The 18,881-nt window shown below is 36.5% G+C and overlaps 1 protein-coding gene across 4 annotated transcripts in view; it reads right to left on the reverse strand.

The window, feature by feature from the left end:
* Kuz (zinc-dependent metalloprotease kuz) overlaps positions 1 to 18,881 on the reverse strand; it is a 245,725-nt gene that overhangs the window by 33,860 nt on the left and 192,984 nt on the right. For all 4 annotated transcript variants that reach the window (XM_076821624.1, XM_076821623.1, XM_076821621.1 and 1 more), the window contains exons 2-3: positions 10,573 to 10,833; positions 2,527 to 2,721 (exon numbers count right to left, since the gene is read on the reverse strand). In XM_076821624.1, the coding sequence (XP_076677739.1) occupies positions 2,527 to 2,721; positions 10,573 to 10,833 (456 nt within the window). The remainder of the gene's footprint in view (positions 1 to 2,526; positions 2,722 to 10,572; positions 10,834 to 18,881) is intronic.

An 18,881-nucleotide genomic window follows, 5' to 3' on the forward strand; every position in this document is an offset into this window, starting at 1 on the left:
GGGAAGAGCGCGTGCATCGCGTGGGCAAAGGGGTGTCCGTTCGGGTGTGTAAACGCAAAGTCGTACGGCGCCTCTGCGACGACTATATGTCGGCGCGATCTGTCCGTCGGATCTATAGAAACCCCGCTGGCAAGTGAGCTTAATGTTTTAACGATGCCCGTCAGAAAAGGCTCGCTCTCCACCGACCAACCCCGCCCGCCTTCCTTCTTTCCATGGCGGTCAGGGTCTTTATCTTGGCCCGCGATTTGCATCTTGGCGAAGTGGAGTTAGTTTCCCGCAGACGCAGTTATTACGTCGATGAGTACTCGCGAATAAAACGTCAGAATTATTCGTAAACTACATTTGCACCCGGGGGTGAGTAAGTGTATTTCCATGACGGAATGTGGCGAAAGATGCGCACCATGTACAGGGCGCGAGGAAGATGTAATGACGTCGACAAATGAATTCACTTAAGTGGATGGAAATTTGATAAAAGAACTTGCAGCAAAATGCGCCTTGCTGGTTGGGATTAACACGTTCAGTGTGACTCGTGAGCCTCGCGCGTGTGGCGAGACAGGAGCCTGTGCGTGGAACGCGCCAGGCGCGTTAGTTTTCCAAGTGGCAGGTGCTCGGGATACGCCTCCAACTCAGGGCGCTAAATAGCACAGCTCGAAGAGTCACGTTTTTCTGCCGCAGGTGAAGTTTCAATTCTATGTATTATACTGTGTAGGAAGATGCAATATTCGGAAGGAATCAGGCGTTTCAGAGGGACCTTTTTTCATAAGAGGCTGTTAAAGTTCAATTATATAATAATGTATGTGTTCGTGTATATTAGTAGTTGCAAAAGAGAAATGTGTAATGGTAAGTGTAGAATGAAATTGAAAGTAATTTAAAAATACATTTTACAGTAATAAGGTTTTCAGGAAGCTATAACTGTTACGTTTATATCAGTGTTATTATACTCATCGCACTAGAAAAAGGATTTATGCCAGATGGAGGAATAATAAGAATGTAATTCGATGCCGTTACATGAAAAGAAAAATTTTCTAATTAGCAGTTAAACAAAATGGGATTCGTAAATGTACCTATTTTTTAATTGATTCGTTGAAAAATATAAAAATTGTTGCAGTTTGAACCAAAAACTCAGTTTCGTGTGTCAGAAAATGGACTTTTATTTAAGTCAGGTAAAAATTAAAATATCGAAAAAATTGTACGTCGGCCGATTGACAACTTAGTTTTATTTAATATTCTATAGTTAAAAATTTGTTTCAGGCACCTGTTCATCAGAAATAACGTACACCGTTATATTAGCTTTTGAAGAAAACTTGAAAAAATTGTACATATAATATAAAAAAATATTCTGTATCTTCATTAAAAAAATTTAATCGAAAAAAGTGTTTTGTCACTTAGAAATAAATTCCCAAAGATGCAGTATCTATTTTCTGACCTGACCAAGGTGGTGGTCTAACCCCTTAACAACCCCAATATGTAGATACATGCAGTAGTTACCACTTTATCGACGTTTGGAGCATCCTCTCATTTTTAATTGAACAGAGCTCTAATTAAAAAGTATAGCGGTGATCAATAATCTGCAACGTGAGCCTTGTAGGAGTTAGCTAGAATGCCGTAGTAACATCAGAATTGTTTTGTAAAAGAACACCCACAAACCCTTGACGGTTTCGAGTTTTTCTTCCTCTGTTTAAAACTAATATCACCTAAATTACATTTCGACACATTCCTTCTAGTATTATATGCATTCATAAATGCATTAAATAAGATGGATATAATATCTTGAGTATTAAATATAGTTACTGACTACTGTAACAATACCGTTTCACTTACCAATAAATTGTATTCTATTTATGTATCTATGCATGAATATATCATGGAAAGTTACAGCAAACTACAATATCTAATATTGTTCGCACATGTCACATTTATATTGCTTTTTGGATGCAGTATCTCGAAGATTCAATTAGGGAGTCTAGACATGGTCAACCTATTGCGAATCCATGTCATCGGCCTTATAATTGTCAGTTTTAGGTTTAACTGAACTAATTTTATATTGGGTATATTTTACGTATTACAGACGTGCATGTTTTTTTATATTGATCCAAAAGGACTCGAGGTAATTAACTTTGAAAAATCGAATAACTGAAGAAGGGTAGCGATTTCAGAACCTCAATTCTTATCGAAAAGAAAACAAGGGTCATTATCAAATCGACATCACAGGTAACAGTTTTGTGCTATTTAAGTTCTATAGGAGCATACACGATACTTTTTTTATTAAATCGAAATACTAAAGGTGGTTGATTGTTGAAAACGGTGTGCAAGTCCCATAGAACTTATTTCAGTGAAGTACCTACACAAAAGGTTACGAACATTTGAGATTTAATTAAAAACAAGTATATCAATTTCCCTTATATCAATATGTAAAAATTAATCCAGCTGTTAGCTAACACTGGCAGAATCGATTAGCAGTTCCCAGCGAAGAATTTTTATATTATTATTTTCGACGAAAATGTAACGTTAGGTGATTCAACGAACCTTTTCGAAGGTGGGCGTATGCATCTGCGACGTCGTTTTCGTGATAGATCACAGAATGCAACGTGTCATTTATCTCGTGCGGTGGAAAGTAATAGCGCGCCTTTTCCACATACCACGAGCCACCCCGGGGCGAAATGATTTTCCCGTGGAAAACACCGTCGCTGATGCTTCCAAACACGTGGCTGCCAGGCTCACCTAAAAGTAAAAAAAGAAATTACAATGAGTAACGATCGACGAACATAAAAGCATGTTAAAAAACGATGATGTCACACAAAGAACAATATAGGGTAGATGCACCGTTTGTGGCCATGGAACTGTTTTTAGCCATGTGCTTAATTATCTCATTTTTAAATTGCTCGCGGATCATTATTATGTGGAAAATTTCACATCATAAATATTTTGTTTAGTATATCGCCAGAAATATAAGGTTACATTTATTGCTTACACGGAAAAATATTATATTTTTTAACACGTGGCCAAAACTGGTACTTAAAGCGGCCACAAATGGTGCATCCACCCTACTATGTTGAATCACGATTTATTACAATCGTTGATATCTTCGAAATAATTATGTCACACTTCGTCAGAAGTAGCATATTTATCATTAATATTTCTGACCACCCAAAAATGAATACTGATCACGAAAACCTTTGCAAGTGTTTCGATAAAATCCGGAATATTATAATTGCAGCTTATTAATTTTTGCCATTAAAAGTAACAGTAAAATTGGCAAACACACACATTCGAGTACATTAAAAGCGTAATCCTTGCGGTATGTTTCCTTCAATTGCATTTAAAATTGTGTACGCGTCTGCAGAAAATGATAAGTCTTGGACGAGTGCAGCGCGTGGTGCGTGGAATATGACGCATGCAAGAATGGTATAAAACCATGTGTTTCATTTCAGCCCCGAAACGAAGGAATTAACTACACCGGCATGCGCACCATGTAAAGTAATTGCGCAAAAACGAGCGTCAAACTTGTTGACTTCGTAGGCACTTGTGCGAGACAGCGAAATATAAAAGGAATCTGCGTCAACGGAACTCCATGCTGGGGAAACCGGGGAAAGCTACAGAGGAATAGTCTTTGCAAGTGTATAATTTATTTCCTTGTTTATACTTTTGGAAATTCCACTGTAACTAAAACAAACAGTTTACAGGTACGAAATCAAATTTCAATCTTTCAAAAGGGTTTTAGCATTTAGCTGTTCTTTATTTTTGTACGGCGCGTGTTAGAAGTGAAAGGAAACTCATCGAACGGAACAACGAAAAATACATAATTGGCAGAAAGGTAAATTATCGCGCAAAAATTAATCGAAGCTGCAGGGAAGCTTTTGGGGGGTAAGCTTTGTATTCGGGAAAGACGATTTTGAAAAATCGTTGAGCATGTGGATACTTAATTAACTGAGACTCTCAGAAGCCTCACTGATCGACTTCACTTTTGTAAATTTCTCAATTTTAGTATTTAAGCCTTGGTTGTCACACTGGGTCAAAATGACCCAAAATTCGGCTTTGAGGTAAAATATCTTTGAGGCAAATATCATTGAAAATTTCATGTATCCTCTACAGGTAGAGATGCTTCCCGAGTGAGGGGAATTTTATTTTATTAAAGTAGCGTATCTCAAAAGTATAACCATAAATTTTTAGTTAAAAATATTAAAAATTGAAAAGGTTACGATTTTCTGAAGCAAAAAACTTTTTGCAACTCTTTTTCTTTCAATTTTTTTTAAAACATATTTTAAATCTTAATTTGGAATGATGATCAGAAATTGTACAATATTAAACTTTTACCCCAGAATTTTTGCGACAAAGCTGATAATCGGGTTGGCTCAAATCGATCGTGTGACAACTACGTTCGAAAAAATTTATGTGACAACTGAGGGTTAAAGCATCCTCAGAATAAGTGCTTAAATCATCAAGTTTCCTCAGTTTTTATTTTATCGAGTTAATCAATTGCAATGAATACTAATGTCTCATCGAAAATTACACAAACTTGTTTGTTGAACAAGAAAATCCTCGCGTTTCTTAATTCACCGCGTGACGTCGAACTTCAGGGCGGCTGCGATTTATACTTAAGAAATGAAAGATATGTCGCATAAACATTCCTCAATGCAGTTGCCTCTAAAAACGGTGATTGATTTAACGATCGGAATAAGAGATTGCATTTTTCTTCCTGTTCCGCGGAAAACACGCAGGCGTAACTAGGTCGGGGGAGAGGGGAGGGGGGGGGGTGCAAGCACGAAAGTGAAAGATAAACAGTTCCACCCCCACTACCAGCGACCGAATCCATAATTTAAAACGTCCCATCGCGCGCGAACTCCCGTAAATTATTAGACTGGAAATAAAGGTCTCACCCGGTATCTTCCGTGACACGCACTTTTGCGTGCCACACCTGAGTATTGCTGGGAACGTGGGAGTAGACGTACACGCGCAGGACTCCACCATGGAACGGTACTACCTCGTTGAGGTCAGAGTTTAGAATGTAACAGCGCGCACTTAAGCGGCAAAGAGATTCTGATTTATGCCACAAGAATCTCACGGGTGCTCGGGCCATTTAATACATTGCTTCATTTCTGGTCTACAGCCAGATACAGTTATTATATTTTCCTCCCTTTGTGCGTGTATAAACCAGGGGTTGAAAACGGTTATGATACCGGTTCGGGTTCTTGAGACAGTTATGAGTGAAAAAGGTTCTGGTCTGTATCGGTTTCGGTTACGGTTCCACAACAGTTATTTAGTGGTTTTGTAACAGTAATGTATGTCGGTTCTATTATCCCATGTTTAAAAAAAATTGCGAAGAATATCACATTTTTTATTGGAAATTCGAATTGTTCTTTTTATCGCTGAGCCTCTCCGATATAATATCGGTTCTGTAGAACCGAAACTGATATAGTAGCGGACAAAAAAATTACCACTTTTTCGAACCACCCTACTTCTATTACTTTTCAATATGAACTCAAAACTGCAGTATATGCCTAATATATATATATATATATATTCTCAAAGATAATTAAAAGTTGTATAAAACCCAGTTGCAGTTGGATTTATTTAACTAACAAACAAAAACCCTACATAACATTACACAAGGCAACACACTTTTAAACCCGAATCGAAGATATACAGTCTATATTTTTGCGAATTTCGGTCTCAAATTTTCAGAAAACATTCATGACATACCAAACACTGAAAATAAGATTTTTTTTTATCTTTTTCGCATATTTCGGTATATGCCCCCCTTAAATATTTAAAAAAAATAGTCCTCGAAAATAAAAATTCCATTTTTTTGTTCGCCTTCATAAATAAAAAGTGTTCTAAAAGCATTTAAACTTTCAAAATTTGAGTGGAAAAGTTTATTTTTTTTAGTTCTTCGCACTTTTTTCGAAAACCGTTTGTCGCACGAGAAAAAGTAATAGAACATAAAAGATGCTCCTTGTCTGGATCTACAACTTTTGCTTGACATATTTTTTTATTAAATCAATAACTCGGAGAATATTATATAAAATCGACTTCGCGAGCTTTTAAATAATGATTTAAATGTTTAAGGGCCCAGGGGCACCCTTTCTCGTTATCCGATCGAACTCAAACTTTACACGGATTTTTTTTTAATTATTTGGAACTATTCTGGATGGTGCCCCGAAGAAAATCTTGAAAAAAAATTTTACCAAGAGCAAATTAGAGCCACCCTACTGAACACGCTACTTACGCTACCCCATTGGCACCTCAGACACTGTTGACACTGTTGACACTACTCATATTACTTATATTATTTACGTCTATCATACTATTTACACTGTGTGTAATATTTGTGTACGGTTCCTATAATGTGGTCGTACATCACGTCTATATTCTCACATCATTTCTCCATTACTCATAGACCACTTATACCCTGTTGCTGCGCTACTATTACTCCATTCCTGGACTTCTACACCACTTCCACATCGCCCCTGCAGTATTTCTATACCATTTTCACACTTTTCCTACATCACTTTAACCACGTTGCGCTGTCAGTCATGAATATCTAAAAATAGATTTCGAACTTTGTTGCACTTTCGGGATAAACAGAAATTCAGTTTGTAACTTTGTCGCACATCAAAGAGAAGGGAAATTCCGATTTGTAACTGATGTAAGTACTTTGCAGAGAAGTCGAGTTTCGGTTTGTAACTTTGCTGGACACTCGCGAGAAACCGAATTTCGGGTTGCAACTTCGTTACGGGCCCAGGGCAAGTCGATAATCACTTTGAAACGGTGTTGCAAACCGAGGAGAGATAGAGGATTTGCAACATTGTCAATGTGCTGTAACTCAATCAAGATGTATTTGCATCTATGCGGAGATGTAGAGTTACAAATTAACTTTGTAGCGGGTAGAGTGTTACACAGTAGTGCTTCATTATTCGCACATCCATTCGGGACCGCTCGCGTGCGATTTTTGGTGTATGGTCACGATTTTTATCACGGGCTCAACTCTACCCACCGCCGAGGATAGTAAAAAAGACACTCTGAGGACGAGTGAGGTAGAACTCGAGATCGGGATGACCCCGTGCAGTTTATGAAGCAGTACTGTATGTAGTGTAGAGGCACTATGTGAGTGACGCATAAATAGTGTAGAAGTCGTGTGAGATTAAAAAGTGTCTATATAAAGAGTCTGAGTAATTCCTTAGCAGCAGGGATGGAAAGCGTTCCGGAACTCTCGTTTTTAAAATAATTCTGTTAGAACTTATGTTTCGTTTAAGAAAATATCTGTTCCTGTGGAACTTTATTGAAAGAAATGTTACCCTCAGGAACTTTTTTGATAAGTGTTCTCATGGAACAGATATTTTAGAAATTATATAATAAAAGTTCCATGGAAACAAGTTATATTAGAACATTTATTAAAAAAGGTTCTATAAGATAAAGAAAAGTACTAAACTATTAGGTACTAGTTTTACTTAATAATATAATATCATATTCTTCGTGTTTGTCTAATAAAAGGTATGAAAATCATATCATAAGTAATTTATAGTTTCATAAGAAGTATTGATCAGAAAAGAGAACTTGTCAAGAATAATACCTAAATAACATTTTTTTCTATCTTACATAAACCAAAGTACATAAAAATTCTATAATATCTGCGTAGAAATTATCTACGTAGGTAAATTGTACAAGTAAATAACACATTCAGAATATCAATTTAATTGCAATAATTATTTATTATTGTTTGTAGTACTATTCATTGAATAGTATTCAGTATTTGTTACAACGATTGCGAACTAGTTTAATATTGATGAATAAAGTATCTGTTCCTGTTATAGAAAATTTTTTATTTTTAGATTTTATAAGTTCCATTCCAACTAAAACTTTTATTTTCAAGAACCTTTAAATGTTTTAAATAGATCCTATTGAAAAGTTCCAGAACACTTTCGAACCATGCTTAGTAGTCCGCGGTTAGAGTACGAGTAGTTTAAATGTACCGTGTCTGTATGTATTACATCTGTAGTGTAAAAGTAGTATGTGAGTAGCATGGAGATAATCTGTAAGTAGTGTGTAGCTAGCTCGTGAAGAATGCAAGAGTTACGTTAACCCTTAAGTACTTAGACGCACTGGCAAAATCACACAAGTGGATGCATGGGATCAGCGGTCACCCCAATTTTCTTTTTAAAAAGAAAAGTTGGGATGACTTTTCGACGACTTTGCGATGACATCTTAATATATAAAGTGTAATTAGGCATTTTCGCTTCGTAAAATATTTTTAAAATAATACTCTAAAATGGCAAAAAGAAAGTTACCGAAAACAGTGTATGTACCGTGAAATTGTGAGTAGCGATGGCGGATTTTATTGTGACTCTTTGAACATTCGTTGAACGAACAGTAATCTTAATATATAAAGCAGTAAGCTTCTATACGTTTGTGTGTTTGTCTGTCGCATAAAAACTCTCGAACGATAAACTCTGGGATCACGAAATGTGCCTCGGCTCATTATGCCTGACTAATTCAGACGAATATGACCATTTTCACAAAAAAAATTAAATTTTCTTATAATATCAGAATTTAAATTTCGGGCGTAGCCGAGTAGTGAAGCTAGTATTGTATAAGTGTTGTGTGTGTAATTTGTGACAAGTGCATGTATAGTGTGGAATGTAAGAGTTGTGTAGATTTAGTGTGCTGTTTCAATTAGTATTTAATGTATTATATAGCAATGTGTATTATGCAACGTGTACAGTTTACACTACTATTTAGTCAGAGTTGGGCGAAATGTAATCTAATTACAAATGACAAATTACGATTAAAATGCAATTGATTACACAATTGGTTACACAATGACTTTTTAATCGTAATTTCTAATTTGTAATTAGATTACATTTCGCCCAACTCTGCGTTTAGTATATAAGATGTAATGTGTAACTGTGTGCCAATAGTACTAGTATTTAACGTGCAGTAATACGCACACTACACAGCTTAATGCTTTGTGATGTGTATAAAATTGTGAAGATGTTGAACGATAAAAAGTAAACACTCCATTTTTTAAAAGATTGTCTCCGAGGTGCTTTCGTATGAGAAATAATAACAGATCGATACGTTTAGCACCATTGTGCTAGCAACACGAAGCACGGGAATCTTATCTCGTCGATGTGGAGACATTGTGAACATCGGTTATATGCACGCGTCGTTACGAAGAATATTTATCTGGCAGCCGGGTCGTTACTGCAACCTCGCATTCACTTCTATCTCTTCTTCTACGATTTTTTTTCTTCAACAAGCAGCTCCAGAATTCCCTCCTTTATACGGAGTGTCCTATTTAAATAGATCTACGCGAATATCTTGGAAGCTACATTAAGGATATTGAAAAATAATTGAAAGAAAAATTGAATAACTTCGAAGGAGTTGGAACAACTCGCTCTACTTGTAAAGTAAGTAAAGCGGCCATCGGCACGACCAAATATAAACATTTGGCGTGCAAATGGTTAAGACACGCGCGTCAGCAAAACTATTTTTGAGTAAGCCGCTTTCCGTTCGTTTTGTGATTGAATTTTGAACAAGGCATGTTTTCGAGACTTTCGTTTACGGCTTCAATAATTATTGCGGTTATCATAAACCTCGAGTTTCCGAGGGGCCCACGATGCGAGGCCGGGCGGCCTGCGACCGGCCACGTCCGCGCCTCGGGGGCCTGGGGGAAATCCCGCTGCATTGCCAGGAGTATTTCTCCCGCCAAATCTCACCCCCGTTACGGTGGAGGCGCGCCGAAGACGCGCGAAACAGGTGACGCGATTTTGGGCCTGAAAAGTACCGATTGGTTGACACCGGCATCGAGTCAACTAATTAGGAACTATTTCTAGTCGCGCGTGTCTTGCCGGAAAATGTGCGTCCGGTAGACATCAGTCTTCGCCCACACCTTGACTAGGGCTAACATCTCGCCCACAATTTAACTCTGAAATAAAGACTAAAAACTGAACTACTGCGTGAATTCTATAAGGGAACTTAGTCAAATCATATTCCTTTACATGTATACACAGTGTTGTCTCTCAAATTGCACGCGTTTTCAGATTCTCTATACGCGTGAAGCTATCCCCGCTACTTCTTCTGTAGTCACCGCACAGCCGAAATACCGAGAATCAATTAATCTTCTTCGACTGAGCGACAGAATTGCGTATCACATATCAAAGAAAAACCCGAAGAAGCCGAACACCGAACGAAAAAACAACTGCGCGTCACTCCATACCACTCGAGCGCTCGAGGAGGAATCAAAGCAAGCCGAATAGGCTACTCGTCTCTCAAACTGCGTGCGCCCGGCCCCGACGCTCGCGTATATAGAGAGACAGAACTGTAATTCATAAAAAATGGTAGATTTTACGCGACAATTTTTAGCAAAATTAAATAAAATCGTTAAGCTGAAACGGAGTGTGTATTCAACGTGCTATATTTGTGTTCCCCATTTTCCTAGAGAAAATTCTAGACTTTTAGAGCACACTTGCCAGATATAAAGCGCTCCTTCATACACGCCAAGCTGAATGAACTTTACTTACTCAGGAATACCCACAGTAATTTTATAATAAAATAAAACAGAAGTGAACTCACCGACTAAGTGGCCCTGATAAACGTGCGAGGCGTCAAGATCCTCTGTCTGCCCGGAAGGACCCTCGATAATTAGGTTACTGCTAAAGGTGGTCAGGTCCCGCTTCAGTCGAATATGGAAGTCCCTTCCGTGCGAACGAAACTTCAGGGTTACCGAATTGTCGCGGGTAACCGACCTCTTGGCCCTCAGGTGACCTCGGTGGATTTCTTCGGTGGGGTAGGAAAGAGGCTCGTAGTGGCGGATGTACTCGTTCAATCTGCGTGCTGCGCAAAGGAAAAACAGAAACAAGATGTTACTTTAAAGTGGCCCACTTGAGTGTCAAGTAATGCAGATAGTTATGCAGGTCTTGGGGATTTTCGGGAGTATAAATTCGCGTGGATTTTATTCGTTCCCGTTTACAAGTTTCTTCATTACGTAAGGGTGCATCCGTCGTGGACTTAGAGTTTCTGCAACTTGTTAGCGCATGTGCATCAACGGATCTTTCGGCATTCGAAATGAGGCATTCGTTTCCCTTCAGCGACTTCTCGAAAGTTATGCATTTATCATCGCAAACGCTGAATAATGCGTAATTCCGCATTCGGGCAACCTCTTTTCTGGTTAACACGTGGAATGTCGCGTGATTATGGCACGTTCTCTGTTTACTTGCATTGAAATTCGTGCGTTGTTAGAAATATGAATACAGTTACTCGCAAAAGTATCCAGCCACCCTGTACTTGTCCCATATTTTACTTATTTAAGAAATGTTAAATTCAGAATTGCCCACTGTAATTTGTAGTAATAGAAACCCTGATCGATATATTTTTAGTTAGTACCAATTACCAAAGAAATGCTCAGAGAAGTTTTGGTAGAAGAATGGAAGAAGATAAGCCCGAATTTCACAGAAAATTAATTGAATCTCTGCATAAAGCTTATAATAAAATCGCAGGAATATTAGAAGAATTTTAACTACTTGCAATTACGTTTGTATAAATTAAAGATTGAATTTGGGTGAATATTTTGTTGCAAAATTTACTTCCACGGGTGTAAATAAACTGTGTACAATTTTTCAATTGAATGTACCCAACAGAAAAGTATATTAATCAAGGTTTATACTAATGTGAATTAGAATTGCGAATTGTTACTTTTAAGTCGATTTAATATGTTAAATATGTTGCATATAGGGTGGACGGATACTTTTGTTGTAATTAACTTTTTGTGATAATTTTTCTTTTCCAATGACTTCCCAAAGTTGCCACCCCCTACCATTGTCCTCTGATTATTTACAACTTGAAAATTCGAGGCGTGTTGCTTGAGCATTTTTGCTGGAATTACTTGGAATTTGTCGGTGAATCCTCGGTCACGTTAACGAGACAAAGTGTTCCGTGGTGGATAACCCAACCAACTGTTTCTTTAGCCCGATATCGCCCATAATTTTCGAGGACACAACATGAATTTATATTAGGTGCCTTTTCTTCTTCGCGGTCACAGAGCAGCCGTGCGCGACAAATGGTGGCGCAGTACTCGAGCGTGTAGATGCCATTTATGCATCGTTCTTCCAATTTATGTGTCCACAGGGAAACGCGCAAAGTTATTTGGTTCCCTGTTTGGAAATTTCGAATAAAACGCTGGTGCACAGCGGTGCAGTTACAATGGCACTCTTATGCCATTGTCTGAACGAGAATGCTACATACTTATTAGGTATGAGGATTGATGGGGGCTAAACCTTATGCACTCAAACTTATTGCTCGTCGATCGACTAGAGGACTTTTGCTCGGTGCCGTGCTTATTAAATACAGAATTTTGGTACAGGAGAAAATATAATATACCGATTTTAAAATGAATAATTTACGCATTACGAATTAACCTTTAGAGGGTTGGGATTTTTCATTGAAATTGTACATTTTATTTACTTAAAATTTATGCATGTATATCACCAAAATGGCCAGCAAGGTATCCAAATTCTTAGGCCCTTTAAAGGTTAATACACAACTAATACACATTACGAATTCTCCCACTTTTACATGGTTTAATGATATCAATTTGTAACGCCTAACATGCCGGAGAGGCGTACTTGGACTCCGAAGGGGCAATATGAATATTATAACATTATAAAACATTGAAGTGTTTTATCAAAATCTTTATCTGGTTGGAAATATGAGCTACTTAGGTAAGGTATTGAAATGCGAAGTGTTCATCTATTAATAAATTCTTGGACTGTGTTTGTACATTCGTATTTTTTTTCAAAATAGATTGGAAGCGTCGTGTTATGAGTTTTTCAATAATGTATGGAGAATATTGGCTTTATATTAGTTTATTTTATGATTTGGAAACTAAGGCAATAAGGATCGAAATTGTATAGGAGAGACTGTTTGCATAGACTAGAGACTCTCTAATCGGATATAATGATTCATTAGTTTCAATTTTTAATACAGATATAAGTTTATTTGAATATCATAAGCTTGTACTATAAGACGTAGCTCACATTGATGTTTACTTAATTCCGAGTTTTTAATCCAACTACCCTTCACTGCTAATGAGAATTTTTAATTCATTGCTACTTTTGTTAATTACAATTTTTAATACACTGCTACTTTTACAACTACTATGAAACATTCCAGTTATTTGAAATTCTTCATGTATTAAAAATCTACAAAATTTATACAGTTGAAATATTTAATACAAATATCAGAAGAATAATAATTTATGACCGTGATAATAAAATAGGAAGCATCGAATATACGTCACTCACCTAGCGAGATCAAAACAAAAAACATCAAAATAGAACTGTGAATATTTCGTGATAAACTAGTCATTCAGAATGTTTTTTAAATAGGGAGCGAAGTTGTTTGGTGTCAAAACATTTGTTCGGTTTCATTGTTCGTTTCCTTTTCGAGATATTATTATTTAAGGTAGTTCCTAACCAACTACGTTAGTAAAATTAGAGTTGGGTAATAAACGATAAATATAAAGTAATATGATACTATAGAAATAATAATAATAATTTTCAACATCATGTATATATATATTAAAAAGTTCAATGTTAATATAAATAATTGTAATACGAAAATAGAATATTAAATTGGTTAGCGTAGTGAATTGAAGCAGCAGATCTGACAACATTGCATACATTCGGGGCGTGTCTTTTATAACCAAAATGTCAGAAAAAATGTTCATATGAATTTGAATCGTCTTGTGCGTCGATTGTGCGACGTTGCCACGTTGACTGCTTTACGTAATTTCTAAAATATTTGCACGTAAACCTATTTTTTATGAGCATTTACGAAGAAACCATGTGGTCAGTTTCGCAGAAATTAATAAATTCATTTCGTGACGTTTCGGTGTACTTTTGTGCCAATTTTGGTACACTTCTTGAATATAGTTTTCCTGTTTCAGAAGAAAAAATAAAACTCTAACCCTCTGTTTCTCGACTCTGCCATATGCCACTGTGTTAAAATGCATCAACTTTAATTAACAATTTCTCGACAACTATGTGGTAAATCGATTTTAAACTTTGTACAAGGGTTTCTTGTATTCGAAATCAGCTTTGGACGAAATTTAAAAGAATTCTTGAATTTAGTAGAATATTCAGGAACTACCTTAATGGAAGCCTGCAGGCAATAAAAGCAAGCTTCGTTGTAAATACGAGCACCATTCAGGCTTCGCACGTGAATCATGATACGGTATTTCAGGAATTTGTTCTAATTCTGATATCCATTGAGTTGCCGTTCCGCTCCTTTGCTCAAGGGGCACAAAGATGGTTGCCAATCAGTGCAGAAAAGCGAGCTGAAGCGAAAGTGACTAAGTAGTAATCAAACTGTGCTAAATACATAAAACTAATGACCGAGGTTATCAGTGATGATGAAGTTTATAAATACGTTTATCAGTTGCTGGACATAACAAATTGTATGCTGCACACGTTACGAACGTAATCCAAACAACCTCATATATCAAACTTCAAAAATACTCTGTCCCATTTCATTAGGCAGAAAGAACGACCACTTTTAAATAATAATGATGAGCCTAGAATAAAAGCAACCCCACAGGAATTGCCTGAATATTCTGATCCAACTATTTAAGTATTGAAAGTCGTTTATAAAAGTGCACGAAGAAAATTTTTATTTCAAGTTACAAGTCATAAAATGATACGTGTAGCATTATACATCAAACAAGTGGGCTTATCGCAAATTCCGTACTCGTGACATTGATATCGATACATTTCAATCTGTTTGGTAAAATTTCACGAAATATTAATTGAAACATATAAAATGAGCACTGCAGAATGTAGCGATGTACCTATAAATGTTTTTACATAATATTCGTATAAATGAATGCGTTTAATTTTTCGCATTAATTGGCATGCGTGTATCTACAATTAGTCAGTACAACTACGGGCCGGCCACGCCAGCGGGGTAAGGGACCTAAATATGTATTAAGTAAACGAATAATAATAAATTATAGTAATACAGATATTCTTTTAGTTATTGTTCCTAGGAGATGATACCCTTCCCTCCATTTAATTTATCGTTAATAGGACAATATTTTTTAATCGATTGTAGATACATATACACCATGGTCAAATAAATTGCTACGATACACATCTATGACAAAGTATTGGATATTTATAATAAACGATAACCAATAAAAATCTCAATTTTTATATGATTGGCCCATTACTCCTAAAGCTGGCAGTTCTTTTTAAAACAGTATGATACGACCTACAATTTCAGTTATGATTAATGGAACAAGCACATTTTCACATCGAATCCCCATTTTGTAAATATCACGCGTAGGTATGCAGTTAGTCGTCCCTTCTTAAACACTTGAACGCCAAATGCAAGGCTTTAAAATTGTCACTGCTCCAAAGACTTGAATTACGAATGAAACCAGAGCTCGTTAAAATTATCAAATGTTCCACCTCCCGACGATATATTAGTAATCAGATTGCCAATTTTAATTGTTCGAGCATAAATCCGCTAATTATGTTTAATGCAGTTAATTCACATTATGCATTCGCGCCGAAGCATAATTAAATCATACATTTTCATATTTTTTAGTTGGACACACGAAATTAAAAGTAATTACGGGAATTTCCTGTGGAAATCATATTTCTGATTAATAATAAATATACGCAATTGCAGAGAATCTTTGTCTGTGTTTCAAGCTTCAATAATCTTCTCCTTAAGGGGGGGAACCTGGTGTAATCGGCAGAAATCAAGATTCCTTTGGGGAATTTTTTGTGACGAATTACAAAAAATTATTACGTAGCTCCGTAACACTTGTGCCATTTGGAATTACCGCGTTATTTCTATATAGAAAAATGTTTGTTCACATCTTGAAATATATAATAATATAGCCTGGAAGTTTTAAAAATATGACATGTATAGTTTCCTTATAAAAAATTCCCAAAAGGAGCCTTGATTTTTGCCGATTACTCGAGGTCCCCCTTTAAGGCATATCCCGTATTAAAATATGAGGTTATTCCACAAGTATGTAATACAGTTTCTTCTGTAGGTACGTATGTAATTCTGCAATTCTTTCACACCTTTATACTAATTTTTCTATTCCCTTCTTATAAAATTCCTTCGTTTTTATTTCAAATAAAAAGAACTGCCAGCTTTAGGAGTAATGGGCCAATCATATAAAAATTGAGATTTTTATTGGTTATCGTTTATTATAAATATCCAATTCTATATGTAATTCTGCAATTCTTTCACACCTTTATACTAATTTTTCTATTCCCTTCTTATAAAATTCCTTCGTTTTTATTTCAAATAAAATGCTTCAATTACATTTTCGAGTTTCTCTTTTGATCTCATTTCTCGTATCAGCTTTAACACTGACTTCCACTAACAAGCGCCTCATACAATTGGTAAATGTTTCCCTCCTCTCCAGTTTCATCACTTTCTTCGTTAAACTGGTTTAACACGACATGGCCAACATGTTCTTTGTTCACGTTGATCTAACGCTAGTCAAATTTTAACAGAACATTGCCGAAAGATCCCCACCTAAGCCAGTATTTATACCAAATGAATAAGTGGCGATCTTACTCACTCTATGGTTATATTTTTTCTTATAAAAACCGCGTTGTTTATGAGGTAATTAATAAATAATAATTTCGCGCTTTCGCTTGCGAGCCGTTTCATTCCCTCGCGTATTTAGGTCTGGGCGCACGTATCAGTTTCGCGACGGTTCAGTGCCAGTGATAAGGAGAAGAGGGGAGAGTAGAGGACGACTTCTTCTTTCTTCTTAGAGATGTGTGCCCAGATCATTGGTCCACCCTTCATTGGCGTCAAATTTTCGTGAGTAACACGACGGAGCCAGCGCTCAAACCCGAACCATTTCTGTCACCCCAGAGAAATCGAAGACAAAAGATACCGTTCTCCGGTCGAGGAAGATAAGGGATCCACGGGAAAGGAAGGATCTGGGATAAATCCCGAGGAGCTGAAGAGTCCGTACCGACTACTAAGGTATAATGTTACTTCCTTTATTATCCTCCCCTTTCAGTTCCTTATGCCGTACGATGCAGCTACGTACATACGACACAGCTGCGCGAAGGGGCATCAAAAGCGAGGAAACGAACTTGGCTTGACGCAAGTCGTGGCCGCACAGCAGAGAATTCTCTTATTTTTAATATTTCTCTCTCTCTCTCTCTTATAAGAATTCTCTGAATTTTCTTATTTTTGCCATTTTTGGTCACAAATAAATAGGGGGATTAGCTGTTGTACAGTCTATCCCTTTTAATCCGGCGGGAGGCGCACCCCATATTATAACACAGGTTTTGTCGCTACCGGGTGAAAAGTACCCAAAATTGAAACAAAAAAAACACGGTTTCAGAATATATTTTTTTTAACTTTGTAATTTTTATGTTAAAGTACAGTGCTTTAAGAATCAAACAAAATTTATGAAATATATTAAAATCTTTATTAAAGTTCTTTAAAAAATTGTAGCAAAAGCTCAAACAGTCTTCATATTTTCGCAACTAGCGCCTCTGTGGTAAATTTTACTGACCCATGCGAATTACCTATATTCGAAATTATTCATGAGTTTGCAAAGTGTTTCAGGTAAAAGTTGAACGATTTTGAGGGCACAGTCTGGCGGTAATAGTTGTTTGTAGGCGGACGCATACGAAAATATGAAAACCATTCAATTTTTTCCGACACATTTTTTCACGATTTTTTTGGACACTTTTCCACGTCACCAACAGTTTCAGAAATACTCGTAGATTCGATTTGAATGGGACACCTCGTAGAATGAATATTAATTATTAAACTTAAGAAAAACGGCTCGGGGTAACCCAACTGAGATTTGCATTACGTGATTCCCCCCTGGAATTAAGTTGATTTTGAAACAGAATTATAAGGGAAGAAGATGATAATTATATCACTACCAGATGAGGTTCTTGCTGTTCAGCATGATACAGGGGATACATCGGCAGGGCGCGAACAAATTATTTTACATTTACACGTTAACATTAATTTTTAATAACAGCTTTTTCAAATTAGCTTCTCATTATACACCATAACATTTTTGTTCATGGAGATATTTATTTACCCTGTTTTTATATTATGCTACGGTAGTTAAGTCATATAAATCAAGCGATGCATCACTGCGGACGGTTGTAACTTTTAATCTGTATAGCAGAAAACTCATCGAGCAACGTGCAACGCAAAGCTATCGCGACGAGAAAACAGACGAGAGCAATATTCTGAAAGCAGAGAGAAACGTAGAATGATGGGATTGAGAGGCACGAAATGGCCGTCGCGTCTTCTAATTTTCTGACGACCATTTTCTTCCCTGAACGACGGTCCTATTAAAAAAGATGGGAAGGTATATTAAACAGATGGATTGTACGTAGTCGTAATTACATAAAACAAAAACATTTTAAGTACTGAGATATTGTAGTAGCAAGAAAAATGAAATGGAAACTTTTAATCAGAATTCATTCCATTTGCAGATCTTTGAACTCCTTCATTTTTTTTTTATTGCAATTAAAGAGATCGCAAAAAATATGAGTGTACCTAATGACTTTTTTCCTTTTTTTTTGTTACAAATAGAATGTCTACAGTTTGCAGTAAATAAATGTTGCGATTTAGTGTAATATCTTAAAGCAGAATAATATTACAGTAAAAAGCAGAAAAAAAGAAAGCAGTATGAAAGTAACATATTGTTTCTTTTGTGCCACGTGTTTGTATACGAAATACAACGACTCGCTAACTACACTGCGTTAAGGGAACAGAAGTTATTCGACTGTGTCCCTTTCTATCTTACAAGACATTTATTCCCGAATTAACGAAGTCATGATAAACGATCATATAAATATGATAGTATACCT

This window comes from Andrena cerasifolii, chromosome 10 (assembly GCF_050908995.1).
Source record: "Andrena cerasifolii isolate SP2316 chromosome 10, iyAndCera1_principal, whole genome shotgun sequence".
Lineage (NCBI taxonomy): Eukaryota > Metazoa > Arthropoda > Insecta > Hymenoptera > Andrenidae > Andrena > Andrena cerasifolii.